The 17,282-nt window shown below is 46.7% G+C and overlaps 1 protein-coding gene and 1 pseudogene across 6 annotated transcripts; both read right to left on the bottom strand.

The window, feature by feature from the left end:
* Positions 1 to 7,206: 7,206 nt before the first annotated feature.
* On the bottom strand, positions 7,207 to 10,179 carry LOC136508763 (uncharacterized). 6 transcript variants are annotated; one of them, XM_066503543.1, is made up of 3 exons: positions 9,916 to 10,179; positions 8,605 to 8,778; positions 7,207 to 7,405 (listed from the first exon to the last, which is right to left on the bottom strand). In XM_066503543.1, the coding sequence occupies exons 1-3, from the start codon at positions 10,060 to 10,062 to the stop codon at positions 7,220 to 7,222; spliced, it is 507 nt and encodes a 168-aa protein (XP_066359640.1). In that variant the 5' UTR covers positions 10,063 to 10,179; the 3' UTR covers positions 7,207 to 7,219. The 6 variants fall into 6 exon arrangements, 2 of the variants coding, with proteins under 2 accessions (XP_066359640.1, XP_066359641.1); XM_066503544.1 differs by having other exon boundaries at positions 8,464 to 8,778; XR_010772111.1 differs by lacking the exon at positions 7,207 to 7,405 and having other exon boundaries at positions 7,444 to 8,778; positions 9,959 to 10,179.
* A 2,963-nt stretch (positions 10,180 to 13,142) lies between these two features.
* LOC136508762 (uncharacterized acetyltransferase At3g50280-like) lies at positions 13,143 to 15,548 on the bottom strand (annotated as a pseudogene).
* Positions 15,549 to 17,282: the final 1,734 nt, after the last annotated feature.

Below are 17,282 nucleotides of genomic sequence, written 5' to 3' on the forward strand. Positions count from 1 at the left end.
AATGTCTCCAAATCTTCAATGCATGAACCACAGCTGCTAACTCCAAATCATGGGTGGGATAATTTAGTTCATGCTTCTTTAGTTGCCTAGATGCATAAGCCACTACTCATCCTTCTTGTATAAGAACTCAACCCAGACCAAGTCGAGATGCATCACAGTAGATGGAGAAACTCTTTGTTTAGATCTGGTAGTACTAGCACCGGAGCTGTAGTCAACCTTTTCTTCAACTCTTCAAAACTAGCTTGGCATTGCTCAGTCCATATAAACTTAGCATTCTTCTCAAGTAGAGATGTCATAGGCTTGGCAATCTTAGAAAAACCTTCAATGAACCTCCGATAATATCCGGCCATTCCTAGGAAACTCCGGACTTCACTTACATCTTGAGGTGGATTCCAACTCAACACATCACTAACCTTCTTGGGATCCATAACTACTCCACCATTAGAGATAACATGCCCTAGAAAAGAAACTTCCTTCAACCAGAACTCACACTTGCTTAGTTTAGCATACAGTTGATGTTCTCTAAGTTTCTGTAGGACTAATCTCAAATGCTCTTCATGTTCTGCTTCTGTTTTGGAGAAGATTAGAATATCATCAATGAAGACCACAACAAACTTGTCGAGATATTCCATAAACACCTTATTCATTATATACATGAAGTATGCAGGGGCATTAGTCAATCCAAAAAACATAACCGTGTACTCATATAATCCATACCGAGTAGTAAAAGCAGTCTTGGGAATGTTTGATGAACGAATCCTCAACTGATGACAACCAGAGCGAAGATCAATCTTGGAGAACACACAAGCACCTCATAATTGATCGAATAGATCATCAATTCTAGGCAAAGGATACTTGTTCTAGATGGTTACCTTATTAAGAGAACGATAATCCACACACATCCTCTGCGTCCCATCTTTCTTCTCAACAAATATAACTGGGGCTCCCCATGGTGAAAAACTAGGATGTATGAAACCTTTATCCTGTAGCTCCTTTAACTACTTCTTAAGTTCTTCTAGCTCACTGACACCCATCCGATATGGTCTCTTGGCTATAGGTGCAGTTCTAGGCAAAAGCTCAATAATAAACTCAATATCACGATCTGGCTGCATACCTGACAAATCATCAGGAAAAACAACTAGAACTCATTAACAACCTTGGTCTTATCTATGGTTGCACCTTCCATCTGATTGACACTACACACCTTTCTTGCTTTTGTAGTTGCCTTACATATAACTTCTTCTCCTGACTTGGATGTCAAGTGTAATGTACCATTCTCATAGTGGATAATAGCTTTTCATGGATTTAGCCAATCCATTCCAAGAATTACATCTATGCTTGAGGACTTCAGCACAATCAGATTTGCCAAAAACTCTATCCCCCTTATTTCAACTCTTACACTAGAACCATTAGAGTAGCTTGCATATCCCCACAAGGTGAGTCAACTAACATATGTTTCTTCATAGGACATTTTGGTATATTGTGCTCCTTAACAAAATGATGTGCAATGAAGGAATGTGAAGCTCTAGAATCAAACACAACTGATGCAGGGCTAGAGTTGACTAGATGCGTGCCAAACACAACATCTCGGGCTTCTTGAGTAGATTCTATCTTCACATAATTGACTCTGCCTTGCACATGAGTCTGTTGTTTATGGTTTCCGTTGCGGGACTATTGCTTGTTCGGCTTCTTTGGACACTGACTCACATAATGACCGGGCTCACCACGGCGGTAGCACTTCTTGCCTGAAGAGGGGGTGTTGGGCACACTATCCTTCATTGGAGAGTTGATGAGGGGTTCTTGGGGTGGACGCTGGTTCACATACTGTTGCTCTTGCTGGTGTTGAGGGAGTTGTTGAGGAGGTTCAAAATCCCACTGACTAGTTGGTTCCTGGTATCTCTGTTGATATTCTTGCTGGGGAGTGTAGCGAGGGCATGTGTTGCTACCTACAGATTGGCTTTGAATTCTCCTTTTCTTCTCCTCTATTTCCCGACTCTTGTTCTCAATCAAAATGGCTCTATTCACCAAAGTTTGGAAGTCAGGATACACAACAGTTATCAACTGTAGTTGAAGTCCATCATTTAATCCTTTCAAGTGTTTCTATTTCTTGGCATCATTAACCACCTCTCCTGGAGCATAATGTGACAGCTGAGTGAATTAGTTATGATACTCACACACTGTCATGGAACCTTGTTTCAAGCTGAGGAACTCCTCCTCCTTGATCTCCACCAAATCTTCTGGAACATGATAAGATCTAAAGGCAGTCTTGAAATCTTCCCAACAAATTTGATTTACATCTTTCCCAACCTGAAATAATTCCCACTAGTCTAAAGCTGCTCCTTGAAGTTGACCTGAAGCATAAAGCACTTCTGATGGTCATTACATTGAGCTATGTTAAGTTGTCGCTCCATGGCTCTAAGCCAGTCATCAGCTTCTAGTGGGTCACTTGCATGAGAAAATGTCGGTGGATATCCCTTCATAAATTCACCACGCTTATCCCTTGGTGGTGCTTGATGTGGGTTGATGCATACATTCTGAACATAGGTCTATAACAATTGAGTCCATGTCATCATAGATTGCTCTATAGTTGGAGGATTTTATTGGCGATGGATTAGCATTAGGGGCATTCCTTCTAGCATCACATGAAGCACTTCTCCTAGTAGAAACCATTTGTTTGCAACATTCAGCACAATTATTGGTTGTAATCCATGATCTAGAAGTAGTTCACATGGTAAAACAATCAATCCAAAGTTTTCTAGACGAGAACTACCGGTAGCAGTTCAGAAAGACAGCCATATCTCAAGTTCTAGAAATCCTATGAAGACGTCCTTTATTTGGCTAAAAAGCTTATGAAATTCTCTACAATTTTTGGTATAGACCACCTTGCCAGATTCTGCGGTTAAGTTACTCAGAAATAGGGCACAACTGAAACTGTTCTAACTCCCAGACAGTGCAGCAACTTCAACTTGTAGAGGTCCTAACTCCCAATCCATTAAACTTTCATGATGTTTGGGCATCTACCTTTGGAGATATAACCCGATGAATACTGATTGCTCAGAAAATAGCACGCGCAGAGACAAGAAAAACCAACTGAACTATCTAACCATTGGTCCTTATACCTTATCATGTAAACTAAATGAAATTGTGAGCATAACCCACAAAATCATTGTAATCATTACAAAGATCCAATTCAAGCATGAACATCAAGACAACCATTCAAACATTATAGGTTCACAATTCAAGCATTAGGACTCAATGACTCTACCCACGTTACTAGCGTTCTTGTTGTATCAAGGGCTCAAAACTCTATAGCTTCACCTTCATTTTGCGCAAGAACATGGTAAGTGATAGCTCTAAAAGCAATTCAAATCAAGGATGGAGATAGGGCCAAGAGTTTTTTTAGCGGCAAGGAGGAGATGAACAGCAAAGACAAGCATATAGCATGGAAGAAAATAGCAAGGTTTATAGACCAAGGATTTTATAGCAAATTCTAAACCTTAAAACGACCATTTTCTAACTAGGCTTGTGTCCTACAGTCGACATAGCTCTGATACCACTTTGTAGCACCTGGTTTTAAGGACAAAACCAGATATACACCATATGTGTGCCTAGGAATGCAATTCACACATATAGTTACAAAAAAGGGGCAATATCAAAGACAATACCTTTATTACATAGCACTATAGTATTTGTTACAAAAGACATAGTCTTACTTTACAGTATATACTAAAACTCTATTCTTCTGGCAAAGCCTCCAACACCACAGAAATAGTCAACTGGTTGATCACAAGCCTAACACCTCTTGGAAAACTCCGCTGAAGAACCTCCATCTAGTACATATCCGGGATTTTGCCAAAGTATTGAAATAAAACAAGCGTAAGCTACTACCGCTTAGCAAGCATAACATGAGGGGATACAGGCTCAAAAGGCTTGACACGGCTGAACTGCGGTAAGCACTTTTAGTTGGCCACATTTTATTATTAATCATAAGTTGCTAAGTTATGCTTAGGCTCCCAAATATGAATAATTAGAGGTGTCAGCAATTTTAATCATAACCCAGACCATCCAAGTAACCAACTATTCAGTAAGGATCCAGGCCACTCGTGACCGTGAGCACGACTGATATACCAGTTTTACACTCTGCAGAGGTTGTACACTTTCACCACGAGTCATGTTACCCATATGTCCGAGTTAATTACTCCCAATACACTTCCAAGGTGAGCAGGCAGGGTACACTACGAAGCTTTTCCCTAGTTGTTCTAATAAGGAGCAGCCGCTAAGGATTCCATCTCCCAAGTGTTATGGAGTCATCTTCAAAAGTGGCACTGATACACACAGTATAGTACACACCCTAGGGATGAGGCCCATACCCAGCCTGGTATGCCCCTCTTGCCCTTTTGGTAAACTGCTACAAACCAGAAAGAGCAAGGTACCAGACTAAGACCAGAGCCATGTGGTCCTCATGGTTGTACTGTAAGTCCTGGGTTGTCACTTAAAGATGAGTCCTTATGGAGAGAAACTAGAGCACCATAAGAAAAGGCCAAATGCTCTAGCCCTCTTGGTTCCATGTTGCTAAAAACATCTTTTAATACCATGTTGCATATATCTTTAATTGTATTCCTTAATCAATATTAGTTGGAGCAAACTGAGCATACTACCCACATACAAAACCATAGGTAAATCGAGGACATGATAATCAATATCAAGGTAGGTAGACTCTAAGCTGTTCATTAACACATGCATATGAATTGAGATTGCATTAAAGTGAATAGGTAACAAGGAGCCTCATATTATACTTGCCTTAATTCAAAGTATCGCTGCTGGTCTTGATCTTCAAACAGTTGCTCTAGATCACCAACACAAAACTCATAGTCTACTCGAGGTCAAACAGCACCACACAGGCATCCATACAATCATGCATAGCAAACGAAAGCTATAGATTAGAACAGTACACCAATCAGCATAAAATTAAGATAAAAAGTTTGTAAAACAAATCTACGTCTTGCTATGATCACAAAGACGCGAAGATCATAAAAATTGGAGCTAAAACGAAGAAGTTATGAATAAAAACAGATTTTCTTTAGTAAAATAATAGATTAAATGTAACCTCAAATTTTAAAAGTTGAAAACCTACATAACAGTAGTATGAACATGTAGATTATGGAATTATGAACCCAATGCAAGTTGAACGGATCAAATCGGAGTTAAAACGGAGATTTTATGGCCAAAACAAATCTAGTGGCAAAACTGTAAATAACTGAAAACGTATTTTAGATTTAATCGAAACAAAATATGATTTCAAAAGAAGAAAACAAAATATGAAAAGACGTTTTGGACTACGGGTTAAGACCCAAATACTTGTAAGGTGGTTTTTGCAAAAATACCAGCAAAGGGGTATCCTTCATCTGGGGTCGTCGGATTAGATACGGGCGGCCATGATTGGATCGGGCGGGTGAGATCGGCCGGCGGCGAGGCGAATGGCGGCGGCGCCATGGCCGAACAAAGGGAGCTCGCCGGCGACGTTGGTTAAGAGGCTATGGTGCTCGGTTTTTCGAACGGAAAAGTCCCGGAGATAGAGGAGAGAGTGGGGAACTCACCGGAACCGAGAGAAGCGAGCGGGGATCAACGGAGGCAGCGCGGTGCTCGGCGAGGCGGTCAACAACGGCAGCAGCTAGGGTTAGGCGGCTGCGTGCTCGCGCGGGGACGAAATTCTTGCTGCAAGGTGGGATGGGGAGGGGGCGCAGGTTCGGGTGACTATTTAAGAGGTGGCACTGGCTCGTGGCGGAGCCGGACACGGACGGCGTCGGCACGCACGAGACGGAGGTAGAAGAGGCGCCTAACGGGTGGGCCCGGCGCATCAGCAGGGAGGAGAGAGGACGAGCGGCGTGGGCATCTGGCTGGGCCGGGCTCGCGTTGTTGGGCCGCGCAGAGCGGGCACAGGGCGCAGGCCCAAGCGGGAGGAGAGGGACGGCCCACGGGAGTGCAAGCCGAAGAGGATGGGCCGGCGGGAGGAGCGGGCCACGGGCAGAAGCAGGCCAACCAGGCCGGAAGGAAAGGGAGAAAGGGAAATTCGTTTTCCTTTTCCAATTTTTTCCAAAGCAATTTCAAAGTCAATTTTGAATGCAAAATCAATTCAACTTGGAATCTAATTTGAAATCAAGCAATACAAAAAGACATGCAGCAACATGGATGCACACACATGATTGTGAACCTACATTGATTTTAATTTAATAAAATTATTATTTTCCTAAATTCAAATGCCCACAAAAATGCATAATTAATCATTTTCTCCTATTTCAAAGTTATGCAAATTTTAGGGTGTTACATTGAAGCCAGGTGCTTGCATGTCATTAAAAATCCTCTTCTCGCTCTTCACCTTTCTACTTAGTTTGCGGGACATATTGAGTTGATTCATCTCCAACTCATTTTTTCACAAGTTAACAATTAGAGTCATTTTGCCAAATTTAGTTCGTTGGACTCATGGTGCACCACCACCTTATTATCTAGAATGGTGTGACTCCTCAACAAACAGCCCCTAAGTAACTATCTTGAGGATTGGATATAATACTCTCTCTTAGATCTAGGTAGGGGCGTCTCTCGCCTTAACCAAGTGGCTTTTAATATTAGTTTAACCAGTGACATGCAACACATTTTGGTACAAAGATGAGAAAATTGCTGTAGTTCTAAGGCTGTGTTTAGTTCGTGAAATGAAAATTTTTGGATGTCACATCGGATGTTTCGGGGATATTGGAAGGGGTTTTCAGATACTAATAAAAAAACTAATTACATAGCTCACCTGAAAACTGCGAGACGAATTTATTAAGCCTAATTAATCCATCATTAGCACATGTTAGTTACTGTAGCATGTATGGCTAATCATGGACTAATTAGTCTTAAAACATTCGTCTCGCGATTTTCAACCAAACTGTGCAATTAGTTTTTTTTCGTCTATATTTAATACTCCATGCATATACCGCAAGATTCGATATGATAGTTTGGGGTGAAAATTTTTTGGAACTAAACCAGGCCTAACCGTGTATGCAACTGAAATGATGAACAATGTTCCTTGGCCAATCAAGAATGAAAGAGTGCGCAGAATAAGGTAGACATACACAACAGTCCTTGAATTATTACATGCAAGCACAGCTGCATGCATAAACAAAAAAAAAAGTATTTAGTGCAAATGGTGTAAGTTGCATAAACAAAAACCGTACCATGTTTAGAGTGAATGGTATGGCCTACACACTGAAGGAGAGATACATAACGAGCAGAAAACAGGACAGTGCAAATTACCAAAAGGTATTATGGAGGTGGAGGCAGTTAAGAGCAGAAGAGGCTTCCGGCCATATTCATCAGCTAGCTGGCCCATTAGAGGGAATCCTATTATCTTAAAAATCGCCCCTACCTGTACTCAAACAAAAAATAAACAGCATGTGTTACTTCTCCCACAAAAATAAGTATTATTATCCTTAAATAAAAAGATTGACAGATATAATAAAAGTTTTTATCCTTCTTTTCTAGAAATTCTATACATGTAATTTGTTATTCTTTTTTTTTAGAATTGTTATTCACATAAAGAGAAAAAAGGTATTCCTTTCGTCGCAAAATATGATAGATTTTCTAGAGGTGAACCCGCTCAGAAACTATTTCTAGAGGCGGATAAAGCCACCCGTTCAATTAATAGTGTTCAATAAACTCGTGGTTCACCGTGTCACACATAGTTGCAAGCAGTGGCGGACTCAGGAAATATTTCAGGAGGGCTGAACAATACTGTTGTTCGATCTTAAATCTCAACCCCCTACACTATGGAACTTTGCCTAAAAATTTATGGGGGCTCCACAGGGGTTCCACTGCTCCGAGATGGGTATGGGGGCTTGAGCTTTCCCCCGTGTCCGCCCCTGGTTGCAAGTACCATTCCTGTGAGATGAAAAAATTGGGAGGAGCTGTTACATGGTTGTTGAAGGTTGCGTAGTGTGTGGTTTTAGACATAAGGAGACTATTATGTGTTTGTTGGGGTTGGAAAACCATGCTTTTACCCTGGACTTTTTACTTTATTTCCAATATAATAATGCCGTAATAGAAACTTAATCCTGAAACACCGATGGTAGAGTTTCACCAAATCACTCATAGCATGTACTGTAGTTACTATACATGCTGCCTTGCAAACGAAAACTGCACTATATATGTTGTGTCGTTTCACTAACTTGGATTCTGGTCGGTACCGTACCGCGGTACACGTTATATTGCAGTAGGTAGTAAGGTGCAATCGGATCATTTTTTTTCCCGGCTCGATGAGGGATTCCAGCGCGCATGGCACCGTCGACTTTTGGGCCACCTAGTATAGCACCAACTAGCGGAGCATCGCAGTGGTCCTGTGCTAGTGGCGACTGGCGAGTGGGGAGCATGGGAGGCCCAAATTTTTTTATAATTTAATCTTTTTTTTAAAGAAAATTTATGTTTAACCTTCTAGGAGACGTAAACTTTTCTTTGAACCCTGGAGGTCGGCGGCGCTGAGGTAACACGTCTTAGCGCCACAGATCTTGGCTCCAAAGTGCCTGACCGTGCACAGTAGGGCATCTTAGGTGATGTTGACGTGGTTGATACCTCGGCGCCACAGATCTTAACGTCGACCTCGGAGCCATCAGATGATGTGCTGCGACGGAGGTGATGAGACGTGCAAGCGGTAGCAGGCCCACACACCGCTCTCCTCTCCTCCCCTCTGACACGGACGGCAGGTGCTGTCACCATACGCGCGTTCGGTGCATGCTGCTTTTGCTCCTGCAGATGGAGAGCTGTAGCGTCAAACCATCTAGAGAGCTGTAGCCCTGGCGACCTTGCTAAAAGCACCATTCAGCCAGCTTGTTCCAGCAGACACATACCTGCAAGTTGAAGAAAATACTAGAAGAAATTAGCAATACACTAAAGAAACCCACGGACATAAAGGTTTTAGGTCCTCAAATACGGCGAAGTGTGCAAGTATTCATTAAGGTACAACAGGTCCGTTATTAAATTCTAAGCCATATACTTAAATGTATATTGTTTAAGCATTAACAAAAGCGTGAATAAGAAGAGACCTGTTGGTTTTCACAGCAGAGCCTGTATCATTTAGCTTGCGCTCTGCAGCCAGCAAAGCAGCCATTGTTTTTATCAGAAACATGCAATCTTTGGTCTACTGATTTCACCTTTTCATTGATAACTGATATCCCATTGTTTATCTTCTCCAAAAGGCTAGATGATTTGACGCTACAGCTCTGCACCCTGCAGGGCCAAAAGCAACATGCACCGAGCACGCGCATGGTGGCAGACTGGTAGGCACCTGCCATCCATGTCAGAGGGGAGGAGAGGAGAGCGGTGTGTGGGCCTACAACCGCTTGCACGTCTCATCACCTCCGTCGCAGCACATCATCTGACGGCTCGGAGGTCGGCGTAAAGATCTGTGGTGCCGAGCTCGGAGCCATGTATTCTGACACCAAGGTACCGGCCACGTCAACGTCACCTAGGATGCCCTGCTGTGCACGGCCAGACACCTCGGAGCCAAGATCTGTAGCGCCGAGATGTGTTAGCTCGGCGCCATGAGTCCTAGCGCCGACTCCCAGGGTCCAAAGACGAGTTTACGTCTCTCAGGAGGCTAAACATAATTTTTCTTCAAAAAAGGGCTAAATTGTAAAAAAATGGGCATAGGAGGTGACTCTTGAAAAGATCCTCCTCAGTCCCCTGCGTGGCTACGTCGTCTCAGCCTTGTGTGACCGAGCGATAGGAGAGAGAAACTATAGAAGAAGATGAAACAACACTCACTCATCTCATCTACGGCATGCAACTGCAGTGCAGGTTGCTGGCGACCATCACACGGCCACGGGCCACGGCCGGGGTGCAGAGGAAGAAACGCCGCAAGCTGGATAGGTCATAGATAGATACCGAGGACTGAAGGCCGGTTAAGTAGATGGCCTCCGGGCATGACCTGCTGTCGGCGGGGCAGAGCGCGGCGGTGATCTTGTCGACGAGCGCCGGCACCGCCGCTTCGTACAGCACCATCCCCACCAGCAGGTGCAGCAGCGGCCTCATCACGACGCTCACCTAGTCACCTCTTCTCCGAGAATTCCCATCTTCTTCGTCTGCGCTCCTCTTTGGTTGTTGGCTCCTTTCTCTGCTCTGCTCTCAACTGAAGTAGTGTAAGCTCATTTCAGGCCGTTTCGGTGATTTGCTAACTGCAAAACTTTTGGCTTTATATCAACACAAGCAAGTGGGCAGCAGGGAGCAGGCGTAGGGCCTGTGAAAATGATGGGCTACGGGTAATGCGCCCTCAGCCTGACCCGCATGAATGATTAGTTCCTTTTTTTCTTTCTTTCAGAAAAATACCTAATCAAGCGGCACAGCATCGGTAGCGTACCCACGGCATGGTCAAGGGCATCGCCATGTAGCGGCGTGTTCCATGTTGCATCAGGTGTCCTCTAGCCTAGGTGACATATTTGAAACGTCACCCACACGGCCACACCTTATATCGTGAAAAAAAAGAAACGAAAACAAAAAGTCACCCACTTATATGGGCTTCATTTTCACATATGGTCTTCATCATCAAACAAGGCTTGGGATCATTATGGGCTTATATGGGCTTCATTTTCACATATCTGACCCAACAATGGGTGGACAAGGCAAAGATCATGTTTTATAAGTGCATAGGTGGGTAATTAGATGTAAATTTAGGTGATAAATTTCTGTGAGAACTTTTAGCATTTATTTTTTTCTACTGTGTTTCGTGGGATTAATGTTAATGGTCTGTTGGTAGACATTAATCAACTACTACCTCTGTCCCTGAAAGAATACGATTCTAGCATACTCCTAAGTAAAATTATCTTAAATTTAATAAAATTTATAAAAAAAACTGACCCAACAATGTTGTATCAAAATGTTTTAACATTTCTATACAAAAACACTTAGTAAAATTTAAGATAGTTTGATTTACACCAAACTCAGTTCCAAATTTTTTTTGATGCAAAGCTCATTATATTACTCACTCGTCACAGCCGAATCGCTGGACACCAGAGACTCAAGTTCATAAGGTACATCATCCCAAATAGATTGGGCACCACTAGACAAATTTGCAACCCAAAGCAGCTAAAGCATGTGCTAAGCGATTACATGACCAAGGAACATCCCTAACACTGAAGCCTGCAAAGTCAGTGACAAGCGATTGCTTGAGATCAGTGATAGATAGATACCTCCCATGGCCGATAAACGGTACTCATCACCCTCCAGCGCCTCCTTCACCATCGCAGCATCAGTCTCCATGATGATCGCCGCGATCCCCATAGCAACAACCACTTTCAGTCTGGTCTCGCAACTCAGGAGCTCGGCATGAAACGCATCCTGCAGATGATCCTCCCTGCCAATTCCCATCTTCAGGACAGCTCCCGCTTCGTCCCTGATCACGAACCCCCAGCCTCCATCGCCATTAGAGCTGAAGAAATTAAAGCTCCATCAGAATTGAGCTTGATTTCTCCCGGTGCAGGTTTCTCCCACTTGCTTGTCTGTCGGTTTTCCGACAACAGGCGCCTTGCCGGAGTAACATTTAGCTTGTCAGTTTGGGCAGCAGTCACATAAGCCACTTCCATTGCAGTCCTCCGTCTACCTTCCTCCAATTCTTTGGGATTGAGGTAAACCTGATTTTTTTTTTCCGGTGCTGCAATGCATGGGCACTCATAGCCTCATAGGCCATAGCGTGGAACAAAGCCGGTGTGTGATTTGGTGTCTTGATCGTGGAAACGTCTCCATGACTAAACGAAGGTACATTACGATGTACTACTACACAACAGAGCGAAGATCAAACTTATAATCAACCAAAACCATGACAAAGCCAACAACAAACAATGGACACACGATGTTCCGGCGCGGCGGCGTCTTCAGATCAGATCAGAACGAGAATACTCACTCAAAGCGACAGAAACTACACAATTTGGCTAAAGTTCCCGAACCCTATTTGCGCGCTGCTACTGCTCAAAAAGCCCGGCGCATCCTGGGCGGACAAGGCACCGGAGCTTGCTTCCCTGTCCCTGTCCTGTGGGCAGCCGTGCACCGTACATTGTGAGCAGGACGCTGCCTCGCCTTCCCCGGTGCGGCAATGACCTTGACCTCCTTGATCTTCCTCTTCTCCTTGACTGCGGAGGCCTCCTTGTACCCCTCGTGGAGCCTTATCCTGGCCCTTGCCAGCCTCGCCTCGTCGAAAACCGCGGGGGCCTCTGCTTTGCGCTTGCAAGCGCCCGACGAACCGACGGGCTTCGGCGGTGCAGTCGGCGGCTTAGCGGTCGTCAAGGGTGCAGCCGCAGCGCCAGTCGGCGAGACACGCTTAGCTGCAGCATTGGTACCCAGGTTGCTCGCCGTCGCCGGGCAGTAGGCTTGCTGGTTGGATTTGGAGCCTCCGCCGTTTCGCCTTGCAGCGTTCGACGCCAGCGCGGGCTCCGAGGCCGCCGCCGTACGACGGACAACCATCACGCGGCGATGCTCTGTCTTCCTCGGCGCGTTGGTGTTGATCACCCGTAAGCTCTTCGGCTTCCTGAGGATTGCCGCGCTGTCAAACCCCTCGTGGAGGTGGAGCTTCGCCTCCGGTGCCGCCTCGACGACGACACTTGTCGGGGCTATCGTCTCGAGTTCGCCCTCGGGCCGAGCTGACTGCTTCGTGTTGACCGGCGGTGGCGGTGGCGTCGAGGGACCCTTCTCGATGCCCTTATCAGCCTTTTGGCTGCTGCGGCGGTGCCCTACTGCTCCTGAACCGCTCGTTGGCCAGAGCCTTCCATCTCTTGTAGAGCGCGGCGGCGAGCTGGCGCGCCTCCTCCGACGGCGCGCTCTTCCTCAGGGCGTTGACGGCGCGGCCGATCTTGGTGGCCTCCAGCGCCTCGAAGGTCATGTGCACGTCCTGCAGCTCGCGAAGCGACTCGACCACCACCGCCTCGCCGCCTTCCTCGCTCGCTAGTTTGCCGCCGATCCTCGCCACCGTCTCGAGTACGGCGTCGTTGTCTCCCTCGAGGCGGACGCTGCACGACGTGCCGGCGCTGGCCATCGCGACGCGCGGTGTGTTTGCGGCGGCGCCAAACCCCAGGTGAGCGATTGGAGTGGCAGGCTGTGCGGCTATGTGGATGGATGTGGGCTGCCCATGTTTATATATGCACGAGCACGAGGGGCGGTTCCTCTTTCCAGTTTCGACTCGGAGTCGAAGTCGGAGATCATGGGCGGCGGCAAGGATCGGTTTGTATGAAAAATCATGTCGATGTCGATCCCAATCTCGGGATATTTGTCAGAAATTGCAAAATTTTAATTTACAAACGAAGAAGCAGGCATGTGTGATTTAAATTAAACAACGTATTCACGTTGGACCGCATGGATTAAAAAAGTTTCATTCTTTCGTGGCCCTGGCCGTGGCCGGCGACACGGCGGCCCAGAGCTCCTCGTCCTGCTCGAGCGCCGCCATGTGCTCCGGCAGCATCACCACCTCCACGTCGAAGCCTCCGTCCCGCCGAGGGTACAGCGACGCCTTCCCCTCCATCTTGTTGGCCCTGCCGCTTCCGCGCCGCCAGCGCCTTCCCCCACCCGAAGTCACAGCCGTACATGTCGAACCGCGGCGAGCTCCCCATCAGCACGGCGTTCGCGGGGAACAACCGGCCAGGGCGCAGCAACGGATTCGCCGCCGACGCCGCCACATGCGCACGGATGCTTGCGTCCGTGTGCGCCGCCACCGCCCGCCCCACCGCCGCCGCCGCCCACCCGTGCCAGCGCGACAGAAGCTCAGACGCGCGCACCGCGTCAGTTGAGACGAGCTTGATGCAGTTGCCGAAGTACTCCGCCGGAACAAGCGGCCGGAGACGCCCACGGTTGTCGGCGGCCGCGAAGCACACCGTCTGCTGGTCCGGCTCCAGGCGCCGGGCGCGGGTGATGGAGCGCCATACAAGGGAGGTCAACGCCTGGAATCTGGTCAAGGCAGCCGCGCCGGCCGGGTCCCTGGCAGCTAGGAGCTCCTGCCTCGCTCGCTCGTTGAGCACCTCCAGGGACTCCTCCGGGAAGTGCAGCATCCGCTCGCGCATCGGCGTCGGCGTTGGCGTCGGCCTCTTGCCGAGCACCGACAGGTCGGCGTACGGGAGCACGGTCGGCGACGCTGCATTGCCGTCGGGCGACCAGCGTTCGAACAAGGGCGGCGGCCGAGACGCCGGCTCCGCGGGTGGGGCTTCCGCGGGCGCGAACCTAGCGCGCGCGATCTCCGCCCACGCGTTGAGGAAGTTCCAGAAACCAGTGCCGTCGCAGAGCGAGTGGTTGCACGCGAACCCGAGAAAGACGCCGTCGACGAGCTCCGTGACCTGGACGACGAAGAGCAGGAGCTCGTGGTCGTCGTAGTTGATGGCGCCGTTGAGCGGGAACAGAGACTGCACGACGAATGGGATGTCGGCGGTCAGGAGGTTTGACGTCAGCTACGCCGACGCCATCGGCGACGGCGTGGTGGATCTCGACGCCCTGGCCACCGCAGTCGATGGACACCGTGCCGCTGCCGACGACGTCTCCGTGGTCATCTCGGTGCTGCTCCGTGACGAAGCGCCCGGCCACGGGGTAGTAGGTGGCAAGCGCGTCGGCGAGGGTGGCCTGGAGGTGGTCGACGAGCTCGGCCGTCGGGAACGGTGCCCGTGCGAAGAGGAGACCCTTCTGGATGTAGTTGCCCAACAGCATGGCGACATCCCACGACGTGAGCGGGATGCACTCGCGTGGCCGTGGCGGTGGCTTCACGATGTGCCTCGACACCACGCGGACCGGCGACGACGACGCCATTCTCGCGCTCTTCTCTGTCTTTGGTCTCTACTTCTCTACCTCGTTTTCTGTCTCTCTCTTCGCTTCTTCGTTCTTCTTCCAATTCCAACAGGGAAAAAGCTGTCGAACTACTTGCCGCTCGAGCACTCTGATGCTGTGTACGTCAGGTCAGATTTGCTCCAATCAGTTGTTCTCTTCTGCATTTTTTTTGCCTTTTATTTGCTAATATAGTGCCATTTCTTTTTTGTCCTTGAGGATTGCAACGAGCACGAGCACCGCCATATTTTTGTTTATGTCGCCACTGAATCTTTCATTTGGGTCATCTTAGGAGGTCTAATGGTTTGATTCTTCTAGTCTAGCTATCCAATGAGGGTATTTTAAGTTCTATATAAAAGGGATTACAAATCTACAATAGCTAAAGCCTGAAATTGGGACAGATGAGGTTGATTTTTAGGAGAATTGTCTCAAATTCAGTGACCAGTCTTTGGTTTGAGCTTGTTGCGACAGTTGAAACTATTTTCGTAACTAGTGAGTGATGACTGTGATGCCACTGCTTAAATTTTTAGTTCAAATGGTACTTATTCTTTCCAATCTTTGTGTATTGTAATCAGTTTTAAGGGATTGATCCTAGTTTATTACATCCCAAAATTTTGGTAGATAAAGATTGCCACCTAGAATTCATAATTTTTGTAGTTATTAAGCAATAGTAGATTACTGAATAGGTACTTGATTAAGAGGTGTGATTCAGCTATCCTCTAGAGTCTATATATGAATGTGAAGATGTGGATATAGTGTTCATCATGGAGGTATGCTAAGAAGATGGAATCTATGCACAAAGGAAGATTTGCCAAACCCAAACATAGGACACTACGCGGATGCGAATGCAGGTGTGACTTTTTTCGGATGTAAGAAATAGTAGAGAGATGGAGAGAGTCAGATTGGAGATGGATTTAAATAGTCAAGTAATATATGCATACATACAAAATTATGCTTGTCAAGAATTAATTTAGTAAAGAGGCAACAACAACTAGTACACAAAAATGTTGCATTGGGGTCCATTTTGTCGCTCTCAGATCACGCCAATTCAAAATTTAACAAATAAAACAACCACATCAAAAAGCAAATCAAGTAACAAACTTTTCTGTATTATGAATTCTTTTGGTTTTTAGTCTAGGGAGAGAAACCATTGGATATCCTATTTTAAATATCGAATAATCTCCATATATAAAATTTACGGATAATCTATATCTGCCGAATTTTTGCCGATTCCATGGATATCATGCTTTGCATCCTCACACAATCCTATTCATATTTTCCATATCCACGTGGATATTAAAAACTCTTCTCGATATTCTCAAGATTCAGATTCGAATCGGGTCGAAGTAGAGAATTACCTGCACCACTTTATGCCAAAATATACCTTTCCTCTTTATTGAAATCTCATCAAGGTACAAATCGATTGAAATAAGCACGTTAAAAATAATGTGCTACAGCAACGCCTACTTCTCCTGATTTGAAATTTATGTCTATTTGAAAATTGGCTGTCTTTCATACGATGATTTAACTAATAATATACGTACACATAAGAATATATCAGCTTAGTAATTGCCAAGAGTTACAAATTATACTGCAAATATATTTCCCATGTCCCATAATAATAAATCCACTATACTAACCTTACCTTGTCAATCTATAGTAACATTTAGATATTGATAGTCAACAATAAAAAGGCATGACGAAGTAACAACCAAGAAATGTTGTGGGTATACCATTTTTCCACTCCTAATCCTGCAGCATTCTAGAGCTCATCAATGTCACGACGGGTGGGTGGTGCCAGGCCTGGATTTGCAGCGGCCAAGCTCTCCAGCCAGACCTCGTCGCGAACGGTGGCGAACGCGTCGTCGTTGCGGTGCCACGTCCACACGGCGCTCATCTCGTTGACGACCCTCAGCCGGACGTGCCCGAAGCTCGCCTCCCGAAACTCCGACAGGTGTGCCGACTTGTGGTCCTTGATGAACCTTCAGACCAACATCGACAATCACACACATGAACTGAGTCAGCATCATCAGATTCTAATTGACTCTATGCATATACGGTGCTAGCCAGTGACATGCATACTTGAGAGCAAGGCCTTCCTGTTAGTTGATCTCCACCAATAGGCACAACGGTCTATTGGGCCCTTATCTCTGCTCCCTGATCGGGGGAACCCAACCCTAATTCGGTTGGTGGGCTCCTGTCGCACAGCACACATAAAAGGAATGTGGGGATGAGGGCTCGGACTACGAGGTTCGCCGTGAGCCGCCACACCCACCTACAGTAACCCTAAACCGATCTAAAGACCGTGCTACCAGTGACGTGATGTGCCCCAACCACCGCCGTCGCACCTCTGCAGGGCCACCACTGGACCACGACAGTACCACTACGGACTCCACCGAGCCAGAGCTGCCGTGGCAATGGCGTCTACCCGCTGTGGTGCATCTACGGAGAAGACAAGGATGAGG

This window comes from Miscanthus floridulus, chromosome 15 (assembly GCF_019320115.1).
Source record: "Miscanthus floridulus cultivar M001 chromosome 15, ASM1932011v1, whole genome shotgun sequence".
In the NCBI taxonomy this organism is placed as follows: domain Eukaryota; kingdom Viridiplantae; phylum Streptophyta; class Magnoliopsida; order Poales; family Poaceae; genus Miscanthus; species Miscanthus floridulus.

Excerpts from the sequence above, each read along its gene's own strand:
- LOC136508763 (XM_066503543.1), bottom strand. The coding sequence starts at position 10,062 with ATGAGGCCGCTGCTGCACCTGCTGGTGGGGATGGTGCTGTACGAAGCG. Across the intron at positions 8,779-9,915 it reads TAACCGGCCTTCAGTCCTCG|GAGCAAAAGCAGCATGCACC; the intron begins GTATCTATCTAT and ends CTCCATCTGCAG. Across the intron at positions 7,406-8,604 it reads TTAAGATCTGTGGCGCCGAG|GTAGGGGCGATTTTTAAGAT; the intron begins GTATCAACCACG and ends GTTTGAGTACAG.